Source organism: Mastigoproctus giganteus, chromosome 7 (genome assembly GCF_048544385.1).
Source record: "Mastigoproctus giganteus isolate SK-2022 chromosome 7, ASM4854438v1, whole genome shotgun sequence".
In the NCBI taxonomy this organism is placed as follows: Eukaryota; Metazoa; Arthropoda; class Arachnida; order Uropygi; family Thelyphonidae; genus Mastigoproctus; species Mastigoproctus giganteus.
In genome coordinates this window covers 84,269,710-84,293,639 of record NC_143581.1, presented here as the reverse complement: position 1 = coordinate 84,293,639, position 23,930 = coordinate 84,269,710, and the positions used below count along the sequence as shown (strand labels likewise).

General features: G+C 38.9%; 1 protein-coding gene across 1 annotated transcript in view; it reads left to right on the top strand.

Moving 5' to 3' along the window:
* nonC (serine/threonine-protein kinase Smg1) overlaps positions 1-23,930 on the top strand; it is a 1,411,261-nt gene that overhangs the window by 400,320 nt on the left and 987,011 nt on the right. Inside the window, exon 18 of the mRNA XM_090378365.1 lies at positions 19,102-19,203. Coding sequence (XP_090234491.1) covers positions 19,102-19,203 — 102 coding nt within the window. The remainder of the gene's footprint in view (positions 1-19,101; positions 19,204-23,930) is intronic.

Sequence of the window (23,930 nt, the reverse complement as noted above, 5' to 3'; positions counted from 1 at the left end):
TCTGCGATGGTTTACTTAGGAAGCGTGGTTAATGTTTAAGTTGAATTGTTGAATTGAAAAATTAAAAGGGAGGGAAGTAGGTAAAAGTTGACTGAGTTAAATAGGCGCAAGGAAATAGAAGTGTACACATCCAATCCTTGGTTGTCATCGAAATAAAGAGAAGAAGGAATAATTAAAAACTATGTAAATGAATCCGATGTAAGTGAATCCATAGTTTTTAATTATTCCTTCTTCTCTTTATTTCGATGACAACCAAGGATTGGATGTGTACACTTCTATTTCCTTGCGCCTATTTAACTCAGTCAACTTTTACCTACTTCCCTCCCTTTTAATTTTTCAATTCAACAATTCAACTTAAACATTAACCACGCTTCCTAAGTAAACCATCGCAGATTAATTTCAAGGTGAGTACCGCTTTTTAAGCTTTCGCTATTCCTTTCTAGTCCATTAACACGGTACTTGAAGATTTCTAAAAATTTCGTACTGCATATTCCTTAACTTCAACATTTTTTTAAATGTTTAAATTAAATTAGCCTAGGAGAAAATTTTTCTGAGCATGGGAAAATTTCTCAAGTCATTGAGGGAAATGTTTTAATGCTGTTTTGCTATTCATTCTCAGGCTATCAACTGCATCAGATGAAATGTTTTCAATAAATATGCCAAAAATTCAATCTGTAAAAGAATTCAATTCAACAGTTCAATCTGTACGCTTGTAACAGAGCGTTATAGTGAATTGTGATAGCATTATAGTGAAATACACGTTATAATATAATATGCCGACCGGGCTAGCCGAGTGGGTAAAGTACCTGCCCGGCAACCCAAGGTCGTGGGTTCGATTCCCGCCTCGGGCTTGGATCAAAGTACTGCAAAAACCTTGGGAGGTGCAATATGGCCATAGAAGCCGATGCGCCAACAACTACCAAATCAAAAAAAAAAAAAAAAAAAAGGTTATAATATAAGAACAGCTTTATAGCGAATCAGTGTAAAGCCAACTGCATTATAATGAGGGCCTACTGTAAATGTATTGCATGGCTGCCACCTAACTGGATTTGTGGTGGACAGTCTACTTTTTTAATAAATTGATGCATTCCCAATATAGCTGGGTACAAAAAGTTTTTCTGTTTTTCTTCATTCTTTTGCAAAAACTCAATTTTATCCTTTTGATTTTTGCAAAAAATTAGTAAAACTGCTAAAATTGGAAATTCTTAAAAACTCTGTGAATTTCTGCTTATCTTTATAATGAGCCATCACGTATACTTGCCTTCATTACAAAATAGAAATACATGAAAATAGCCTTCTACTCAGGTGCCTCCATAGCCAGGTGGGACGGAGCAGCAGTGCCTAGCACATGCTTCTTGAATAGAACGGGGTTCGAGCCCATCACCACCAAATACGGAGGATGCGGAAAGGTCAGGGAATGACCACCGCATATCCCGGAGCAATATGGCCTTAGTTGCTAATGCTCCTAAAAACCAAATAACAAACAAACAAATAAACAAACAGCCTTCTACTCTTTTCATAACACATGTGATCATTCATAGTACTTGTGTGGCACAAAGCTGATTAATGTTGCCTTTCATTAGATGCCAAAGAAATATAATGTAAAATTTGAAAAATGTATGCACTGTATGTAGATGTGATTTTTCAGTTTTGAGTTGTGGGAAATGTGATTTAAATGTTCTTGTTTATACTCCTGCATGACTGCCAGGTCAGTGTAGTTTACAGTAAATCAATCAATACAAATCATATTTAGCAGTCATGGTCTTGAACCGTGGTCCGCTCAAAGAGCATGTGCTACTGCACTCACACTTCTAACCACTTGGCTACATGGATAGAGAAAGAAGAGGTAGTAACGGCACTGAAACTAGATCATTTGTGATTGCTACGGATGACACTAAGTGGATAATCTGAATAAATTTAAGGAAGAATTAAAAAAAATTATTATAGTGAATGAACATGTGGTGGGTATACAATAATGTGCAGGTATTAAGATAATGCTCTATAAGCTTTGTTCTTTGCATTGTGTGCTAATACTAATATCAATGTTTTCCCAACAACTTGACATCGGTAGGTGACTACACAATATAGCATTTACCATCTTCTGAATAACAACAGAAGATTCAAAACAGTAATCCAACAGAGGGAAAAAATAATAGGAATCTCGCAGATTATCCCATTTCATATATATGTGGCGCCTCTGTGCGTAGCATACACTTTTGATTAAACCGGGGTTCGAGCCCATCTCGCCAAATACGGAGGATGCAGAAAGGTCAGGGAAAGACCACTGCATATCCCCGGAGCAATATGGTCTTACTTGCTAATGCTCCTAAAAAAAAAAAAAAAAAAATCATTTCATATTCTTATAATTAATTCCCAGCAGGGCATGGTTTAGAATGGCCAAATTAAATTGGAAAAGATACCACCACCAAGTTTTAATTTGTGGTACCTGGAGAACCACTCACCATGATTGTGTACTTTGAAGAGTGGTTTGTGGGAAAAAGATCAAGTGCAGAGAGAGAGAGAGAGAGAGAGAGAGAGAGAGAGAGAGAGAGAGAGAGGGGGGGGGGGGATTATGATTGTCTGGTAATCCAGTAGATAAATGAACATTCTATGTGAGGTCATCAGTAATTGTAAATGCCTCAATATATCTACCGATGGGGTCTGTTTGAATAGAAAACTGAAGCCCAGCTGCAGTCATCAATATTAACTCCTCCCATCTAGGTCTGATGGAAATCAGGTTTCAAAGAATGAAGTCAAAAAGTTCCAAGTGATTATTGGAGTTGGCAGAAGGATAGAGGCAATATATGAATGTAAGAGAATGGGGTAGAGAGATTTTAAATCAGAGAAGATCAAAAAGAGGAAATTGTGAATTACCAAGTCTTTGACAGGGAATAGCAGTGTTGATGCACAAGTACCACCTCTGAAGTAAAAGGAATTGTAGAGTTTCAAATAATTAGGATAACTGAGTTGATCAGTAATTGAGGTAACTGATAGCTGGGATTCAGTTAGAAAAAGTAAGTGGGGCTTGGTTGACTGTAGCTAGAAATGTGCATCATTGAGATTAGAACTGATAACCATGTGCATTTATGAAGAAAGGAAGTTTTTGGCATCTCTTAGTATTAGTAGTGGCAAATGATGCAAGAAAGCAAGCTTGTTCCAGTAGTCCACCACCCACTGGCTAAAGGCAAATGTCCACAAATTTATTTTCTGAACCCATTGTTCCTCAATTTGAATTTATGCCCTCTCATATGCATATTCTGAGCAAGAGGAAGAATCCCATTAGCACTCAGCTTGCTTAATCTATTAAAAGCCTTAAACACCACAATCAGATCAACTCACAGGTGCCTGTTCTCCAGATGCTGGAATTTGCAGAGGGTGCAATTTGGTAAAAGTGCCCCCTTTCTTCCACTCAACCTCATTGCTTCTCTCTGTATTCATTCCATCAGCTCTATATCCTCTATATCCAAAATGAGCATCAATGAGCTTCAGTGGAATAATTAACTCCCTATCCCTGCTAGCAAAATTCCTGTATGTTCCCCATGTGCTGACAGCGTGTCTGCACTCTCAGAGAATTTCATATCAGATTGCACAATTACCCCAATGTCTTTTAAGTTTTCCACTACTACCATGAATGTTATGCCACATGGTAGGTTAATCTGGGATTACTACTACTATCACTGTGCGGTAATTTGCATTTGTCAATGTCAAACCTCAATTGCCATTTCTCAGCCCAACTCTCTAATTTTTCTAGATCTTGTTGCAGTAGCATACCATAATTACTGCCATTAACCACTCTGCTAACCTCTGTATCATCTTCAAACTTAAATATTAAGCCTGATACATAACTTCATCAGTATCATTATTAAATACAGAAAAAATTCACCCAGCACCGAACTCTGGGGGACCCCCACTGATAACATTTGGCGAGGAAGAGAAGGCCGAGCACGAGAGTAGCCTTGTGCAGGCGAAGTTTTTACTGCTCCTGGAATAGAGAAGTTTTTTCTCTTTTATTAGCTTAAATTGGCATATTAACTTATTTTCTAGAGTAGCTTTATATTCCTAGTTATGATACTTAGTTTAAAGTTTAACTTAGATAGAGATTTTGTAAGTATTACTTAGTATCGGTAAGGGTGTCAAATCCATGTGTTACAAGTTGCATCTCCGCTGAACGACAGTTTTTTAGCCATATTTAGCCGCTTTATTGACCAATTCTTATATTAAATTGTTTTCTATAAGTAGCTTATAGACCTTATAGACTAAAATTTTCCAGTACGAAGCCCTAGTTATAGAATGGTTTCACCGCCATTCCACTCTCCAAGTATTAAATTCCAAACTACCCTATAACATAGCACCGTTCTGGAATCTCATGCACCTGAGATTCCCACGTGTATCCAGGAGCATCATGGGAACTTAGTCTTCTTAAATACACGAGTTTACTCTCATTCTACCATTACCAACTGAAGACGTATAAAACGAAAGCCACTTATTATGGCTATTGGCCTTCTGTTTCCAACTATATAACTTCAAATTTTAACATTGACAACCAAGGAAGAAGACGTGCACTTCTACTTCCATGCACACATTTTAATTCTGTTTTTAAATCCTGACTTATTCACTCTAACTTAAATTTAAAATTATCATCCATTTTATTCCAACGTCAACGCAAATTATAAAAAGGTGAGTACCATAATAAATTAAATTAAGCTACGCTATTATATTATTTTACTTTTTAACTAAATACATATAACGACTTAGATTTTACAAACATAACATAATTAATTAATACATAACTTGATACGGAAGTTATATAAACGGAACTCATAGATAATACTCAATACTGAAAAATATATATCGTGTTATAACTGTGTTGGGATACAAGTTTAGGGTTATAATTTTGTACTGAAATTGAAATTTTATTGAAATTAAATCTAAATCATGACTCAGACCAGAGCAACAAAGCAAAAGGCTCAAGCTAATGGGAGTGCTGTGGCTCAGGGGAGAACTAAGGGGGGGGAAGTTTCCCTCTGAATCACAACCTTTTAAAATGCACTGCTTGCGTGATGTTTGTGGAGCAATCGGGTACGGGACATGATATTGCCATGGCGGATGTCTTTGTGTGTGCGTGCGATGTAAGGAGTGTAAGGAAATCAGGCAACAACTCAGCGTTGTTATGGGCCTATATGAGAGCTTGAAGGGTAGGGTGGATGCCCTCGAAGGATCTAAATTGAGGGCCCCATCAAGCTCTCAGCTGCCCATATCAATGCCAGAGCTTGCACTTGGTCATAACGCAACACAGTGGCAATCCCCAAGGCAGAATGTGCTGGTCCCACAGGAACTAGTAGTTGTTGGTGACACTATTGTCAGGGAAACGGGGAACATGGTATGTAAAAAGGATAGGTGGAACAGGACCAGAGTATGTCTGCCAGGGGCAAAGGTTGATGACGTTGTAGAGCGGATATCATCTTTGAAGGGCACAAAAGGTGATATAATTGTACACGTTGGCACTAATGATATTAAGAGTAGGAGACTGGCGGAATTACTTAACAAGTACAGGTCACTGTTGAAAGAAAGCCGTGAATTAGGGTTGAATTTGGAAGTGTCTGCAATTCTGTCCAGACACGATAGGAGGGAGTATATGATGAGAGCCTTGTCGATCAATTCAGCCCTGGAAAGATTGTGCAAGACTCAAGGGGTAGAATTTTTTTTTCAGCCTGGTCTGTACTTGTTAACAGGAGAGACTGCTTCTACAGGGATGGGATACACTTAAATAGAAAGGGTACAAGTAAACGCGCAGTTGTGTTAGGGTAGCTAAGAATAGGAACAGGTGCATGTATAGTTGTGTGTACACCAATGCTAGGAGTATGGTAAATAAATTTGATGAATTTGAGGTATTGCTCAAAACATCAAAGGCAGATATTGTTGGGACATCAGAGATGTGGTGTCACACAGATATAAGGAATGCAGAACTGGAATTTGGGGAGTACAATGTGTATAGACAGGATAGGAAGGAAGGACGGGTTATGCTATTAGTTAAGAAACACATAAAATCCAAGGAAGTGAAGCCAGGCGACATTGCTGGACAGTACGGTGTTGAGCCAGTTTGATGTGACATAAGCATTGGGAGATCAAAATTGAGAGTAGGAGTGTGCTATAGGCCTAATGACTCTGATGAGTATAATAAGAAACTGTACAGGGAAATAGTGGGCAAGTAAATCAGAGAGTCTTATAATGGGGGATTTTAATTTCCCAGATATTGACTGGAATTTATAGGTTGGTCACTCACACACTAGCAAGGCTTTTGTGGATTTATTGGATGATTGTTTTCTACATCAGCATGTTCGGGAGGCAACTAGAGGGAGTAATACTCTTGATCTGATTATCAGTAGTGATTCTTCATGCAATCAGAATCTGCAGATAAAGGAACCACTAGGTGGCAGTGATCACAGTGTGCTGAAGTGGGATTTACTCAAAGAGGTAACTACCATCAAGGGTAAAGGGAAGGGTTTTTGCTATTGTAAAGGCGACTATGATGATCTGAGACAGTATTTAAATTCTATACAGTGGGACCAACTGATGATGTTACCAACAGCTAACAGCAAATTCAAAATGGGAAGCATTCAGAGAACTTATCTTGGAAGCTACTAAGCTTTACGTACCAACTAAGAGATATTGTTCAAGGTTTTGGCCTAATGGATGTCAGATGAACTAATGAGACATATGGCAGAGAAGAAAAATGCATTGGATACATATAAAATAATTCGTGACATGGAAGCCTATAATAGATATAAGCTGGTCTGTAACCAAGTCAAAAAGGAGATTAGGCAGGCAAAGGCACATTATGAGAGTTCCTTGGCAAATGATGCAAAGAAAAACAGAAAATAGTTCTTTACTGTACTGTAAACTCTAGAAGGAAAGGGATGAATCAGATTGGTCCACTGGATATTGATGGTTCAACAGATGAGGATTCTGCTCAGGTAGCTAACAAACTAAACGAGTATTTTGCCTCTACATTCACACATGAGGAGTTATTCAGGAAGGGGAATACCAGAGGTGGAGTAAACTCTGGCAGTGAGCTAGATAATTTTGTAATAACTGAGAGGAAAGTGGAGGAGAAATTATTGAGGATAAACATAAAAAAGGCACCCGGGTGGATGGGATCTATCCAGTTATATTAAAGGAGGAGGCAGCAAATGAAGTAAGCAAACCCTTAGCCGTAATTATGAGAGCTTCTTTGGACTCAGGGGAGGTACCCATAGACTGGAGATGTGCAAATGTTACCCCAATTTACAAAGGAGGATCAAAGGCTGACACAAGTAGTTATAGACATGTGATTTTAACCTTTGTTCCAGGAAAATTAATGGACACACTGGTTAAAGAAGCACTGCAGGATTATCTAGACAATACTTCAATTGTAGCTCGGACACAGCATGGTTTTGTTAAGGGAAAGTCTTGCCTGACCAATTTGATTGGATACTATGATGCAGTCACAAAAGAACTGGATGCAGGGAATAACTTTTATATTATATATTTGGATCTTAGAACAGCTTTTGATACTGTTGCACGTGGAAGACTGCTGTACAAATTGGAGCAGTGTGGTATTGTAGGCAAATTGCTGCTATGGATAAAGGGATGGTTGAGGGGGAGAAGACAGAGAGTGGTAATCAATGGACACTGCTCATCGTGGACTAATGTTTTTAGTGGAGTCCCTCAGGGTTCAGTGTTGGGTCCATTGTTGTTGTCTGTATTTATAAATGATATTGATGATTGTATATCAAGCTTGATGTCCAAGTTTGTAGATGATACAAAGGTTGGCAGGGCTATTAGGAAACTCCTGACGCTATGCTGCTGCTACAGGATCTGGAAAGGTTGAGGAGATGGGCTGAGAGCTGGCAAATAAAGTTTAACATTGACAAAAATAAAGTACTACATGTGGGAAACAGTAACCCCAGAGCAACATATCAACTCTGTGGTACTACACTGATAGTGATAGAGAATGAAAGACACCTGGGGGTATTTGTGCAGGCAGATATGAAGTTCTCTGAGCAGTGCAGACGGGCTGCAAGAGTAGCTCATGGTGTCTTGTCAATGATGATGATGATGATCGTCATCAACCATTTTCAATCCACTGCAGGATGAAGGCCTCTCAAGCAACTTTCCAGTTGCTGTTCCAGTTGTCTTCCAGGTTTTCTTCTAGCTCCTCTTGGATACCATTCTGTTATTTTCTTAATCCATCTGTCATCATGTCTTCGAGCTATGTGTCCTGCCCAAGACACATAGAATGTCCTTTACTTGAGTTTGCTGCCTAATCCATGTTTTTCTCTTCTTTTCTAACAGTCTGATTCCCAAAATAATTCGTTCCATTCTTCGCTGTGTAGTTATCAGCTTCTCTTCCATTCTTTAGGTGAGTGCCCAAGTTTCACTTCCATAAGTCATGGTGGGGAGTATACATTGGTTCATTATTTTACGTTTCAGACAAACTGGGATATTAGTCCTCAGTATGTGACTATATTCCTATATTCCCTGATTGCTATCCATCCAAAATTTATTTTTCTCTTGACTTCCAGCCATTTATCATTATTACAGCTAATAACTTGTCCCATATAAGTATGACTCCACCTTTTCAATTACTGCTCCTTCAATCATTATTTTCCTTTCTGTGGCATATTTGTTCATCATTTCTTTTGTTTTAGCCGTATTCATCTTTAGTCCAAAATCCTTACTAACTGTACATAACTGATTAAGATTTTCCTCTAATTATTTGGGATTTTGGCTTATGATCACAGTGTCATCTGCAAATCGTAAATGGTTTAGGTACTCTCCGTTCACATTGACTTCTTTCTGCGATCAGTCTAATCTTCTGAAAGCTTTCTCAAGGGCAGCAGTAAACAGCTTCGGAGATATTGTGTCTCCTTGTCGAACTCCTTTCTCGATTTTAAATTTCCTATTATCTTTGTCTAGTCTAATATAGGAGGTAGCACTCTCATATATTTTCTTCAAAATCATATTATATGGCGTATCTATGTCTGGTCTTTGCAGTGCCCGCAACATTGCCTTATGCTGTATGGAGTCAAATGCCTTTTCATAATCCACAAATGCCAGGCATAATGGTGTTTTATATTCATTTGCTTTCTCTATTAGCTGTGATATTACGTGAAGGTGATCCATAGTTGAGAATCCTGTCCTAAAGCCAGCTTGCTCTTTCAGTTGATTCTTATCAAGTATTCTTTCTAATCTGTTAGTAATGACCCTTGTCAACAACTTGTAGATGTGGGATAACAAGCTAATTGGTTTATAATTTCCAATTTCTGATTTATCTCCTTTCTTATGCAGCAAAACTATGATTGCATTATTCCACTGCTTAGGCGTCACGCCTTTTCTAATGCACTTTGTGAAGAGTCTTGCCAGTTTTTGTGTTATGTCTCTTCCTCCCAATTTTAACAACTCTACAGTAACTTCATCTTTCCCCAGGGCTTTCTGATTGATTCTTCATTTTCTTCAATGCATGTTCTACCTCATCAGGAAGATCGGGTATGTCGTATGTGTTGCTACTTTGCAATCCATCTTCCCCACTGCTGGCACTCTCTCGCTCCTTGTATAATTCTCTATAGTAGTTTTCTGCTATTTGAATTATGCCTTCTCTGCTGTTTATAAGTACACCATCGCTATTCTTCAGTTTCAGTATCATTTGTCTCTTTCTAATGGCTTTGCATAACTCAGTATACTCAATTTTCTCCCCGTCAGTGTTTTTCTTGCTCCTCATTTGTTGTCTTCGGTTCATCATGACAAGTGTTTCTTGACTAATTTTTTCTTCTTTGGATTTCTTTTCCCTATAGGTTTCTTGGGCTTTATCACTTTCAGAGGGCGCCTCCGTAGCCAGGTGGGAAGGAGCAGCAGTGCGTAGTACACGCTTCTTGATTAGACTGGGGTTCGAGCCCGTCACCACCAAATACGGAGGATGCGGGAAGGTCAGGGAATGACCACCGCATATCCCGGAGCAATATGGCCTTAGTTGCTAATGCTCCTAAAAACCAAATCACACACATATCACTTTCAGAAAGTTGTAATATTCCTCGTCGATATCTTGGTCCTGAGCAGTCTGCTGAAGCTCAAACTTGTTCTTAAGTTCCAGTACATACTGCTTTTTCTCCTCTTCTGTTATCTCAAAGACCTTTGTATTATTTACTCAAGTCAGTTTTTTTCATTTCCTACATCTATATCAAATGTACATCTTACCATTCTGTGATCACTTCCAACATTTACCTTATTCAGGATGGTAACATCATTCACAATATATCTTCTGTTAGTGAGGATGAAGTCGATTTCATTAGTTGTTAATTCATTTGGACTCTTCCATGTCCACTTTCTGTTCGCCCTTTTCTTGAAAAAAAGTGTTCATTACTGACAGTCGTTGAGATTCTGCAAATTCCACAAGTCTTTCACCTCTTTCATTTCTTTCACCAATTCCAAAATTTCCTATAGTTTCCCTTTCTTCACTGTTTTTTCTTTTTCCAACCTTAGCGTTGAAGTCCCCTATAATAATAGTGTAGTGGGTTTTCTGCTCATCTAGAAGACTCAATTTCTGTGTACATGATATACAGGTCATGTATATGACAATGATATACAGGAATTTTTCTAGTGGTGATAAGGAGGTGATTATTCCCTTGTATAAGGCAATGGTCAGGTCACACCTCAATTACTGTTTACAGGTCGAGAGGCCTCATTTCAAGAAGGATGTAGAGCTGCTGGAATGAGTACAGAGAAGGGCAACAAGATTAGTGAATGGAACAAAGGGTTGCTCTTACGAAGAAAGGCTTAAGTTTTGCAAATTATAGTGTCTGGAGACTAGGCACCGGTAAGTTGATCTGATAGAGGTGTATAAAGCCCTGAATGGTTTGAGTATGCTCAATGCCGATGGGATTCTTCCTCTTGCTCAGAATAATCACCTGAGCGGGCCTAAATTCAAATTGAGGAAAGACAAATGTAGGATAGATGTGTGGAAATTTGCCTTTAGCCCGTGGGTAGTTGATTGGTGGAATAGACTTCAGTCTTTTGTTGTGGAAGTTAATAGCCTAAATAAATTTAAGGCCGAGCTGGGCAGGCATTTGTAACAAATGGAGGGGTGAAATTGGAGGGTTTTTTTTTTTTTTTTTCAGCTGATGCTGCATAAGCCTGCTTTCTTGCATCGTATACCTCTACTAATGCTAATAACAACTCTGTCTTTTCCTACTCAACTATCCCCTTACCCATAGCATTAACTTGCCCTTAATGCCATGTCTGCTCTAATTTGTATAGCAGTCATCAATGTGCAACGGTATCAAAAGCTTTTCTGAAATCCAAATATATGACATCAAAATTATTTTTTGCATCCAGATATCCTAGTATCCTATCATATTGGTCGGTCAGACAGAATTGCCACATGCTGTGGCTGAATTATAACTGCACTTCTGTTTAGATAGTCCTGCATTATTTCTTTAACCGGCAATTCCATTATTTCCCTGGTACAGAGGTCCAGCTAACAGGTCTGTAATTACTCATCTCACTCTTTGTTCCCCTTTGTAAATTGGTGATACATTTGCATATCTCCAGTAAGGGGAACTTCCCCTGAATTGAAGCATGCTCTCATAAGTATTATGATGATTATAGCTAATAATTATTATGAGGGAACTAAATGATTATTACAAATTTGTTTAGAGATTGATGAACTTCTGGCATCCACTCCCCGAAAGATTTTCTTATGTGAATGCAGATGCTAAAATACTTATTTAGCTTGTCAGCTTCCTGAGCAGGATCATCAACAGTTTAACTATCAATATCAAGTGGACTTATGTGATTCATCCCCTTCCTTCTAGTGTTTACATACAAAAATAGGTCTTTGCTGTTTTTATTTTCATCTTTTGCCAAAGATTTCTCATAATCTGCTTTAGCTTCCCCACCATCCTTTGTGACTGGATTCCAAACTAGTTTATATCTACATCATGCTTCTGTACCACCTGATAATTTATATACAACCCATGCATTTTTGTTCTGTGCAATGTGTGTGTCCTAAGTTTATTTAAGATCCATTTAGGTCTAAGCCTTAAATGGTATTTCTTAGTTGGCAGACATACCTTAGTTGGTATGAAAAGCCTAGTAGTTTCTATGATTATTTTCTGAATTTTTTTCCATTTGTAATTTGATGATGGTAACATGATCAGTTGAGCTCGCTGTATGGAATTTAAAAACTGTCTTAGACCACTGTAGTCACCTTTACGAAAGCAAAACCTTTCCTTTTACCCTTGATGGTTGTTACATCCTTAAGTAAATCCCACATCAATATGCTGTCATCACTGCCACCTAGTGGTTCATTCTCTGCAGATGCTTAGTGCATGAGTACTCACTGCTGATAATCAGATCAAGGGTATCACTCCCTCTTGTTGCCTCTGTAACATGCTGCTGTAGAAAACAGTCATCTAGTAAATCCACAAAAGCCTTGCTGGTCTGTGAGTGACCAACTCACAAGTTCCACTCAATATCTGGAAAGTTGAAATCCCCCAGTTTAAGACATTTTGATTAACTGGTCCATTCTGTATCTCTGTACAGTGTTCATTGTACTTATCAGAGTTATTAGGACTATAACACACTCTTAATCTCATTTCTCTTCCCAATGCTTATGTCATAACAAATTGACTCAACATTGCACTAGCCACCCATATTAACTGGATGCACTGCATTAGATTTTATGTGCTTTTAATTAAGAGCATACCCACCTTTTATTCTGTCTGTCTTATCTGTACATATTTTACTCCCCATATTGTAATTCTGCATACCTTATGTGAGAGACCACATCTCTGATATCCCCACAATATCTGCATTTGATGACTTGACTGGTTCTTCAACTTCATCAGATTTATTAACTATGCTCCTAGCATTGGTGTACATGCAACTCTTCCTTACCTTTTAGTTACCCTAACACAGCCCACAGATTTGCCTGTTCCGTGATGTTTCACAACACACCTTGGAATCTCCAGCATCTTGCTTTCCAGGCTGCTGCACATTCTAATAGAAATTTTGCAAGAATCATTTTCACCTCTGGCTATACTGCTTGTTGTCCAATCCTTTAGCCTGTCTATTCCCCCCAAGCTAGTATTTTCTGACCCACTTTATGCTGACTCGATAGCATTATCAAATATGGGCCTTGAGCCTTGCACAATCTATTCAGGACTGAAATGATTGACAAGGCTCTCATCATATACTCTCTCTCTCTCCTGTCATGGGTGATCAGCATTGCAGCCACTTTCAGATTTAACTCTTATTTGCCACTTTTCATCATCATTTTCCTGTACTTGGTAAGTCAGCACATCTGCTCTTAATGTCATTAGTCCCAGCATGTAAAACAATATCACTTTTTGTGCTCTTAAAAAATATCTGCTATACAACATCTTCAACTTTTTCAGACCAGGCTGAAAAGAATTCTTCCCCTTGAGCCTTGCACAATCTTTCCAGAGCCGAATTGATCGACGAGGCTCTCATCATATGGGTAGTTAATTGCTGGAACAAACTTCCATCTGTCGTTGTGGAAGTTGATATGTTGAATAAATTTAAGGAGGAACTGGACAGGCATTTGGAGGGAATGGTGTGATTTTTTTTTTTTTTTTTTTGGCTGATGCTGCATAAGCTCATACACTTGCTTTCTTGCATCACATGCCACTACTACTACTCCCTCCTATCGTGTCTGGGCAGAATTGCAGACACTTTCAAATTCAACCCTAATTCACGCCTTTTTTTCAACAGTGACCTGTACTTCAACTTTTGTCTCTAGCAGACATACCCTGGTCTTATTCCACCTGTCCTTTGTGCATGATATATTTCCTGTTTCCCTGACAGTAGAGTAACCTAGAATATCTACCTTCTGTGGAACCAACACATTCTGCCCTGGTTGTTGCTCTGACTTTCTGTTGATCTTGATTGGGCCCCATTTGAATACCTTCAAGGACACTCACCCCCTACTCTTCGACCTGTCCTAAAGGTCCCTCGCAATACTGAGGTGGTGCCTCTGTTCTTTACATTCTGTGTGCACCAAGTGCGCGCGCACGCACGCACGCACGCACACACACACACACACACACACACACACACACACACACACACACACACACACACACACACACACACACACACACACAACACCCCTTTGGCTATATGTTCTGTTTTAGAAAGGTATGCAGACATTGCACAAACAGCACATTTCTTCAAGCCCCATGATATGTAGAACTTCCACCCTCTCTTCAATTCTCTCCCAAGCCACAACAGTCTAGTTGCTTTGAGCCTATTGCTTTGCTGCTCGAGTCTTTCATCATAGGCAAATCTTTGCATGCCTTCTGGAAATATACTACTCATTTAGTCTGGTGCACTATCTACCAGCTTTGCTGCTCTAGTCAGATTTATGTTTAAATTTAATATTATTGAGAATACTAATGAATTACTAATACTTAAATGCAAATTATGGTATCAAGTATGCATTATTATAAAATTTTCCTTCCTGAAGCAGACAGTTTTTTCGACTGTGTGTCGTGATCACAGGAATGGAAATTATGGAGTGTGTGAGCTTGAATCTTAAATAGAGAGATTTGTCCTCATGTATGCGTGTGAATTGTGTATTGTCTATGCAGTCACATTTTTAAAATTATCTAATTACAGCCGACCTATGTGATTCGAACTATTGAGATATTTAAAACAATTAAAACGCTAGAATCCCTACCATGCACTACAGTATAAGTTATGAGATATGATAATACAACAACAGATAAGTGTGTTCCATTGGCTTGACTTTTCATGATGCATTCAACCTATAAAGTAACATTAGAGGGAGAGATTCATGCTATATGAACTAATGAGTTTTTGGATGTGACATACACATAGCAAGAATATGTCAAGGTCATTGGCCTGTCTGTTTTTGTATTATATCTTGTAACTTATATTGTAGTGTGTGGTAGGCAATTCTATTGTTTTAATTGTTTTAAATTTTACAGTAACCCAAAGTTTTTCATATCTGAGAGAATGTCTGTGACAAGCCTCAAGTATCAAACAACCAAGAACGTGTTGAAGGTGCTGTCAAGAAAATCGTTATGGTTTCATTAGCCCAGAAGATTCTCTCTCTCTCTCTCTCTCTCTCTCTCTCTCTCTCTCTCTCTCTCTCTCTCTCTCTGCATCCATGTTTCCTCATGAAGCAGTTCATCCATGCTCTCCTCATTTTACACAATCACTGTAGTGATTGGGTAAAATGAGGCAACTTTGGCATGTCCTTCAAACTTCTACCACCAATAGTGATGTGCCTAACTGCTCATATTGCTGTCCTATTCCAGTTACACAACGTTCTCTCATGGGAACTGTGGTGTTGTTTTATTTTATCTTATTCTTTATTACTTTCTAAATACCCCATTTACCTTGGAAACATTATGGTAGGTGTTATTATGTTTCAATTTAAACAACTGGAATCCTCACTTTCTCCAAGGCCCACAATGCTTACCTGACTGCAATAATTTCTTTTCCTCAGAAGATTCTGGGCAATTTGGATTTTTATTCTACCTTTTTTATTTATTTATTTTATTATTTTATTTTTTTTTATTTTTAAGGATAAACTCTAGTGGTCTACTAGAGGGCTATGTGTATTTTTCTTGAATAATGAGACATTTTCTTTATCAACATAAAGTTTATTTCACTGTTAAAATCATATGAGAAATCCGAAGTACTAAATTAATCATAAATATACCATCAACCAATTCCTTCTCCTCCACATAATTATAACTGTCTAAAATTATATGAAAAATACAAAATATTAAATTAACCAAAATATACAATTACCCAATTCTTTCTATTCCACAGGAATACATACTTTGACACTTACTTTTAGTTCCCCTTTCTTCTTTTCTAGCTCCACTCTCTAATCTAAGTTATGGATAGCTGTTCAGTCACAGTAATAACAAAAGTTTCCCCTTCTCCACATAATTACAAACCTCTCATATGGCGCCTCCGTAGCCAGCTGGGTAGGAGCAGCAGTGCATAGCACATGCTTCTTGATTAGATCGGGGTTCCAGCTTGTGACCACCAAATACGGAGGATGCGGAAAGATTAGGGAATGACCACCGCATATCCCCGGAGCAATATGGCCTTAGTTGCTAATGCTCCAAATAACAAACAAAAAAAAAAAAAAACCTCTCCTATATTTTTTTTCTCTTCCCATACAATTTATAATTATCTTATATATTTTATCCTTTTTTCACCTACATATGGCTAAGAGTATATTATCATCCCCTCTTGAAGTGATTCACAACCAAAACACACACACACACACACACACACACACACACACACACATATATATATACTTGATTACATTTTACTTCCATTCTCTCTCAGTACATATAAACATCAGATTGGACATATACCTGCTCTTACATGTCTTTCAGTAGTTAAAAACAATATTATGGTTCCAATTGGAGCAACTACTTTACTTTTTTTTGACGATATTATCTAATGCCTTTACTCTATATATGCTTTTACATCACAGACAGATAACTCTCCCTCTCCCTCTCTCTTCTCCCCCCCCCCCCCCCGGCGCCTCCGTAGCCAGGTGGGCAGGGGCAGCAGTGCATAGCATACACTTCTTGATTAGACCGAGGTTCAAGCATGTGACCACCAAATACGGAGGATGTGGAAAGGTCAGGGAATGACTACCGCATATCCCCGGAGCAATACGGCCTTAGTTGCTAATGCTCCTAAAATCCAAATAACAACAACAACATAATTCCCCCCCCCCCCACCCGGCACTCTTATCATCTATATATTTCTTCTAGGTCTACCTAATTACAGCTATCTCAGATGTGGATCAACCTATCAGTCCTCTGTATTATCTATCAATTTAACTGAATCAAATATTCGGGGAACTTTTTCTTTTCTTCCTTTCCCTTTCTTCCTGCTGCTGGGTTGGGGGCTCCTGGCTCCTGATCTCCTTCAAACGACCGTCTCTCTCTCTCTCTCTCTCTCTCTCTCTCTCTGTCTCTCTCTCTCTGCTTAGAACTTGCTTGGCCTTCGTTCTTATAACACTGCAATCAAGACGAGGCTCGATGCTAAGTGGAGTTTCCGTTTTTCGCACACCTTAAATGATTCTCGATGCCTTCTCCTTGTCTCACACTCCTTTACACATTCCTTTATCATCCAGGACATTCTACAGCTGTTGTTGTTGTTGTTCGGTTTTTAGGAGCATTAGCAACTAAGGCCATATTGCTTTGGGATATGCGGTAGTCATTCCCTGACCTTTCCACATTCTCCGTATTTGGTGGTGACGGGCTCGAACCCCGGTCTAATCAAGAAGCGTGTGCTACGCACTGCTGCTCCTGCCCACCTGGCTATGGAGGCGCCGACATTCTACAGCCTCACATTAACTAATTCCACAACCCCCACACTTTTTCCCTCTTAACCCATTCCACATCTCTTCCTCCCCAACTCTCCGAACTGCTCCTCAAGCTTTCTTATTACCACACTTCAAAAACCCATTTTTTCCCCCTTCCTCTCCTCGTGTTCCTTCTTTTTATTCCAGCTCTCCATCCTTTTTCTTGACCAATCAATTTCAGTTACTATATCTACCCCTCCATTTGCTGTCGTCTTTTCTCTTTGTCCAGGAAATATTTTGTTTGGATGGGCTCCTTTTCCCATATAGTACTGAACACTTAGTTTCTGAGAGGCTTCCCCAAACAACTTTCGCTTAACAATCCTTTTCCATTTACCCCTTTTGTTCCGTTCTTACAGAAGTAACTACCCTGAACTTTTTAAAAAGAGCACTCTGGGGTCAGCCCATATATCCCTCTCCCCAAAATCTATTCCTGACCATTGCCAGAGTTTTGGCCCCTTTTTCTTTGGAGTACTGGAATTTAGTTGCTGGGATATTCTCTTTGGTGGTTATTTCTTAACTCTTTTCTCCCTTCATCTTCACAGTACTATGCATTTGCTTAACACATGTACTTACCGTGTTTAAGGAACTATTTGGGGATAGTGCCCTTATTCCATGGCCATTACCTGTGTACAGAACCATGACATTTACAAGTAAACAGACCTGTCTCCCACTGTTACTCCTGAATTGTTCTGTTTTCCTCAGACCAGCTCCCATTAATAGTGCTCATCAGTGCTCTACTTCAAACGAACACCTGTGGTAACTTTAGAAATACAAATCTTTAGCCCAAACCTATCATTTTATTTAATTGATTCTAAAAAATTATTTAATTTCCATCAAGAAAAAAATGAAAATAACTTGTAAGATAGATATCTTGCACTCTGAATTCATGAATTAGTAACATAATACTACTTCATACGTACATTGATGTTGCCATCCCGTTTCAGATTACATTTTTCTTGCTAACTTGGGTATGGTGTTGAAACGTTCAAGATATTGGTGGCAACATTTTTCTTTTTACGTGATAATGCTATGATTTGTTTGCATCATCAAACAAACTGGATAAAAATTAAGAGACATTAGTTTCAAATTAGCTTATGCCTATCCTCTTGTTTAATTGATATACACCTTCTGTTAGTTTATTTTATTGCTGTGAATCGAAAAATGTTTCTGTGTGGAAAATTATATACAGAAGTGCATGAAAATTGATAGCTGCACTTAAAACAACTTTTGATGTGCCCTTCATTGTATACATTATAGATAAATTTTCATATTTTCTCAGCACAATCAAAATAAACATTGCAATATATTAAAGAAGTATTTTTAAATTCCTATGTATTTGCATGTGTAATTTCATCCCAATTGTATTAAATTTACCTTCATATGTAGATGTATTAAATTTACCTTCATATGTAGATGTATTAAATTTTTTCCTTTATGTGTATATGTATTAAATTTATTAAATTTACCAATTACATTAAATTTACCTTAATGAATTTGCAATTTTCTTGCTTGTATTCATTATTTGATATGTTCTGCTACCAGTATCTTAATTTTTATCTTAAATGGATCTGTGATGCTTCACAGATCCATTTTTCTGTGCTAAATTATTTTTCTGTGCTAAAGCTATCTTTCAGTATAGTGTCATTATAACATTAAGTAAAAATTTATTTTAGGTGTTATGAAGTATGCCTGCTGAAGCTTTGCGATCATGATGAAGAAATTCAAAAAAATTTTACTAATATCTTAATTTTGCTGCCTTTTGATATAATTATGAGGTAAGCTGGAAGCTATACATGGATTGTCTTACTATATCATATTCCTTTATCTCATTGAGCCTTTTTCCTCTTTGTTAAAAATTATATATTGCAACTTAAGGAAAAATGATATTCAATCAGTATTCTTGAGGTTATATATTAATAATTGTAATACAACCGAAATACTTGAGCATAATTTATTTAATGTGTTTTTTGCTTATATTTAATTTTGATTGCACATTGAATTTTGCATATGGAGAAATTCTGCTGAATATATAGATTGCATTTTACTTATTTACCTTCCTCAGTGAGAAAAAATATTGTTTCCTTATTTCAAATAAAGAAGAAATGAAGACAAGAAACAAAATGACCAGTTTCTTTTTGTTATATTCTTTGATTATCCATCATGGTACTGATTTAATAGTTTAGCAAATAATCTGTTCTATTAATTATTTGTGCCATAGATTTTTTGCTATTTTTAGTGTGTTCTGTTATGTATGGGTTTACATGAATAAAAATATTTTAAGGACAATTCATTATACCAGTAAGGCCTTTATACTGGTAAAGACATTAGTTTGAAAATCAGCAGTATTATTCTATGTGACCATAAGTATTTAGAAATGCGTATAGTTAGTTAGAAATAGGACTTTTATATAATAATCTATGTAAATGAAAGCTTAGTATGCCATCTTTAGCCTGTATGCCAGCTCCATTCATTCTGGCATATTTTCTTTGAAATTTGGTTAGTTGTTGGCTGCAAATTGGTTGACAGAGCTAGTTGTTGCCTCACATTTGTTAACTCTGTTATAAAGCTGCTTCAGTGATTACTATCATGTGGAAAAGATATCACAGACATTAAGGAGAAAATGGAATTACTAGAAAATTTCTTTTGAAAGTATGATAGTAACCATTGGCTAATTTTTGAATCAGTAGTTCTGCATCTCTTGGAGGAGTGGCAATCTTTGGAAGAATACACTATTGGATTGACACTATCGGAGTCGAAGGCCTTGCGGTAATCGATGTAGGCCGTGTATAGGTTGCGGTGCTTCTTGAAGTCTTGCTCCATAACTGCAGCATCTATGGTTAATTGCTCCTTGCATCCTTTGCTCCTCCGCTTGCATACTTTCTTCTGTTCAGCCATTATGTTCTGACTCTCTAAGTGGTCTGATATCTTCTTAGTTATGCAGCTGCTCAGGATCTTATATATCGTTGGGAGGCATGTGATTGGCCTGTATTTCACCGTGTTTCTTGTATCTTCATCTTTAGACTTCAGATATGTGACTCCTTCAGTGAGAAACTTCGGGATCGTCTCCAGGTGCCTTATCATTTGAATGAACTGCTCTGCTAGGTACTTGTGTGTGCAGGTGAGCTTCTTGTATTAGTAGTTGTGGATGTTATCAATTCCCGGGGTTCGCCAGTCGTGGGTTTTCCTGATTAACTGTTTTACTTCTTCTTGAATCTTCCACTCTCTCATCTCTTGTATGTCCTTCGTTTTCATCTGTTCTACTTCTATCCAGGGTGCTCTGCTGTTATGTTTTACTTCACTCTCCAGATATTTCCCCAGAACTCTTTGATTGCCTTCTTCTTGGGTGGTCCATTTCCTGCTTTCTCATGATCGCCCAGTTTCCTGTAGAAGGCTCTTTGGTCCTCATCGAAGATTTGGTTTATTTTCCTCTGGGAGCTCTCTTTGTATCGGTGTAGTCTCTTGCTGAGTGCGAGGAGGTTCTCTTCAGTGTGTCCAAGTATTCTCCTATTCTCTGATTTCTGGTCTCATGTTTGCTGTGGACGCTGTCTCTCTTGAGGATGCTCTTCACCTTTCCAATCAATTTCTTACTTCTATTACCCTGTTGGTAATAGAAGTAAGAAGTACTGGGTCAACTGACCTATCTTTACTCTTAATCCTTCTATCTTCTACTGAAGTCTTCTTTCCCAAGCTGGCGGTTCCTTCTGTTTTCGGTTCTTCTGCTGCTGGTCTCTCATTTCTTTTCCATTAATCCTAGTGGCTGCTATGGCAGCACAGTGTACGGCTGTGTGGATAGCCTCCAGCATTGCACCATTTTTGTCAAGGTAATGTGCCTTTATTTGCCGATTGAGGTGATCTGTTACTCTCCACAGTATTTTATTTAGCCTCTGCTTAGGTATCATGTGGGTTCTTGTGTGGTCCATTCCGTCGAATTCTGTTAGGACCTTCTTCCACTCGTCTTCTTTTCTGGATAGCATGACTTTGTCTCTTTCCACTTCAGCTACTCTGGGTTGTATTTCTTCTTGCTGTTCCTCCTCTGTTTCCATATTGACCTTGATTCTTTGTGCTTTGTAACAGATCACTGACATCCTGCTTGATTTTTTTCTAAGATGGCAGGAGCTATTAGGTTCTTCGTGACAATGGTTCTTCTTTGGTCTGCTAATCGCTGTTCAGTGACCTGAATATCCAGGTATCGTTCCAACGACTTGGTATGTAGTCGCGATCTGTACATTGTCATATAGGTGGCAACCCAAAGGTCGCGGGTTCGATTCCCGCCTCGGGCTTGGATCAAAGTACTGCAAAAACCTTGGGAGGTGCAATATGGCCACAGAAGCCGATGCGCCAACAACTACCAAAAAAAAAAAAAGAAAAAAAAAAAAAGTCATATAGGTCTCTAGCCTGATTATTTCATAGTATGCCCGTATGATGTATGTATTCATTTCAATGCTCCACTTCATGCATTGGCGTTTTCTTCCTTCCTGGGTGGTCACTAACGCAGTTGCACTAGTGACCACCCAGGAAGGATGGAATATTATTATTATTATTATTATTGCTCTTTATATTATTTATCCCTGATTGGGGGTTCCACCTCGTGACGGGTATTGCTACCAAGTACGTAGGATGGTTGTTGTGATGTCTGGTGTTACTGTTGCTCGAGGAACTCTCTGACTTCAGGATGAACAGTCAGAGAACAGGCAAGTGTTCAGAATTGCGACATTCTGGAGTTCCTTGTAGGTATTCGCTGGGTGACCTATTGCTGTTAGGCTGTTATGTAGGGTCTTTGGCACCATAACAGCCTATTGCTGCTAGGCTGTTATGTAGGGTCTTTGGCATCATACCTGTGGTTGACACGATTATCGGGATGGTCGTTACTTGTTGAATATGCTACATCTCTTTGATCTCCTGTCTCAGGTTCGTATACTTCCTGATCTTTTCTCTGTTGGTTTTCTGCAGGTTGCCAGTGTTGGGTACCGCTATGTCAATCAGATAGGTAGCCTTTTCCTTCTTATCCACGAGGGTTATGTGAGGTCTGTTGTGCAGGACTGTCCTATCCGTTATTATGGCTCAGTCCCAGTACAGCTTGTGGGTTGGGGTCTCTAGTACTGCCTGGGCTTCGTACTTACAGTACGGTACACTATCTTCGACCAACTGGTATTTCCTTGCTAGCTTCTGATGTATTATCCTGGCTACTTGGTCGTGTCTATGAGTGTACTCAGTCTGAGTGATCACTTTGCCTCCTGCAGTGATGTGTTGGGTCATTTCTGAGGCCAGGTGGCATTGGATACTCCGAGCTCCTTGGTGCTGTATTTTCTGTTGTTCCTGCTGTTGATTACCTGGTCTTGGATGGCGAGCATGAATCCTTCAGCCTCGGAGAAGAGCGTCCCGCTCGTGAGCCATGCATTGGAAGCAATTTTATTTATGTGATCTTGATGGAGGTCATCGTAGTGTCTGCCATGGAGTGTCTTCTCTTCCCATCTTTCTAGCTTCGTTTGTACCTCCTTGTTGGGGGGGGGATTTCTCGCTTAGGTTGAGTGGGGAATAATGCTTGTCTATCTTCCTTATGGCCTGGTGGAGTGCTGTTATGTGTTTCTGGAAGAAATCCTTCAGGTTAACTATCGCTGTCTTCTGTTGCTTAATGTGGTCTATCAGGCCCCTTCCTCCTTCTTCCCAGGCAATTGTCAGTCTGTCCATGGCAGATTTCGGGTGGTGTTGGCGGCTCTTGGTCATCATTGTCCTTGTCTTTCTCATGATATTCTCCAGCTCTGTGTCAGTCCAATCTATGACCCCGAAGGAGTATGTTAGCACTGGGGCTGCATAAGTGTTTATGGCTTTAACTGTGTTCCCTCCTTTCAGCTTTACTTTCAGCAGGCTGCACAGTCTCTGATGGTATTTTTCAGTCAGGCAGGCCTTAATTTCCTTGTGCTGTAACTGCTGAGCCTGCATCATCCTGAAGTATTTGTAGGCCTCACCCTCTGCCATGGCTTCGATCTCTTTACCACTCGGCATCTGGTGGTAGTTTCGGTTGACTAATTTTCCCTGACGCAATCCGTGGGTCTTGCATTTGTCTAGACTAGATTCCATCTTAATATCATTGCTGAATTCTATGGTGATCTGGAGTAGTTGCTGTAAGTGCTTCTCGGTTCCTGCATAGAGATTGATGTCGTCCATGTACATCCGGTGGGTGAGGGTGTACATGTTCTTCCTTCCTTCTTTCAAGTTATATCTGTACTTGCTACTGTTGGGCATGATAGATAGCAGGTTAAATGCTAGACATAACCACAATGTGCTCAGGGCATCTCCCTGAAAGATTCCTCTCCTGACGGGGATCGGCCTGGTTGTGATGTTTTCGACCTTAATGTGGTACTCCACTTCGCCGTTGTTTCTCCTAGGAAGTTTGTCACTATCGGATTGACTTTGTAGATGATCAGCGCCTCTATTAGCCAGCTATGAAGCACGGAGTCGAAGGCCTTATGGTAATTGATGTAGGCTGTGTACATGTTGCGCC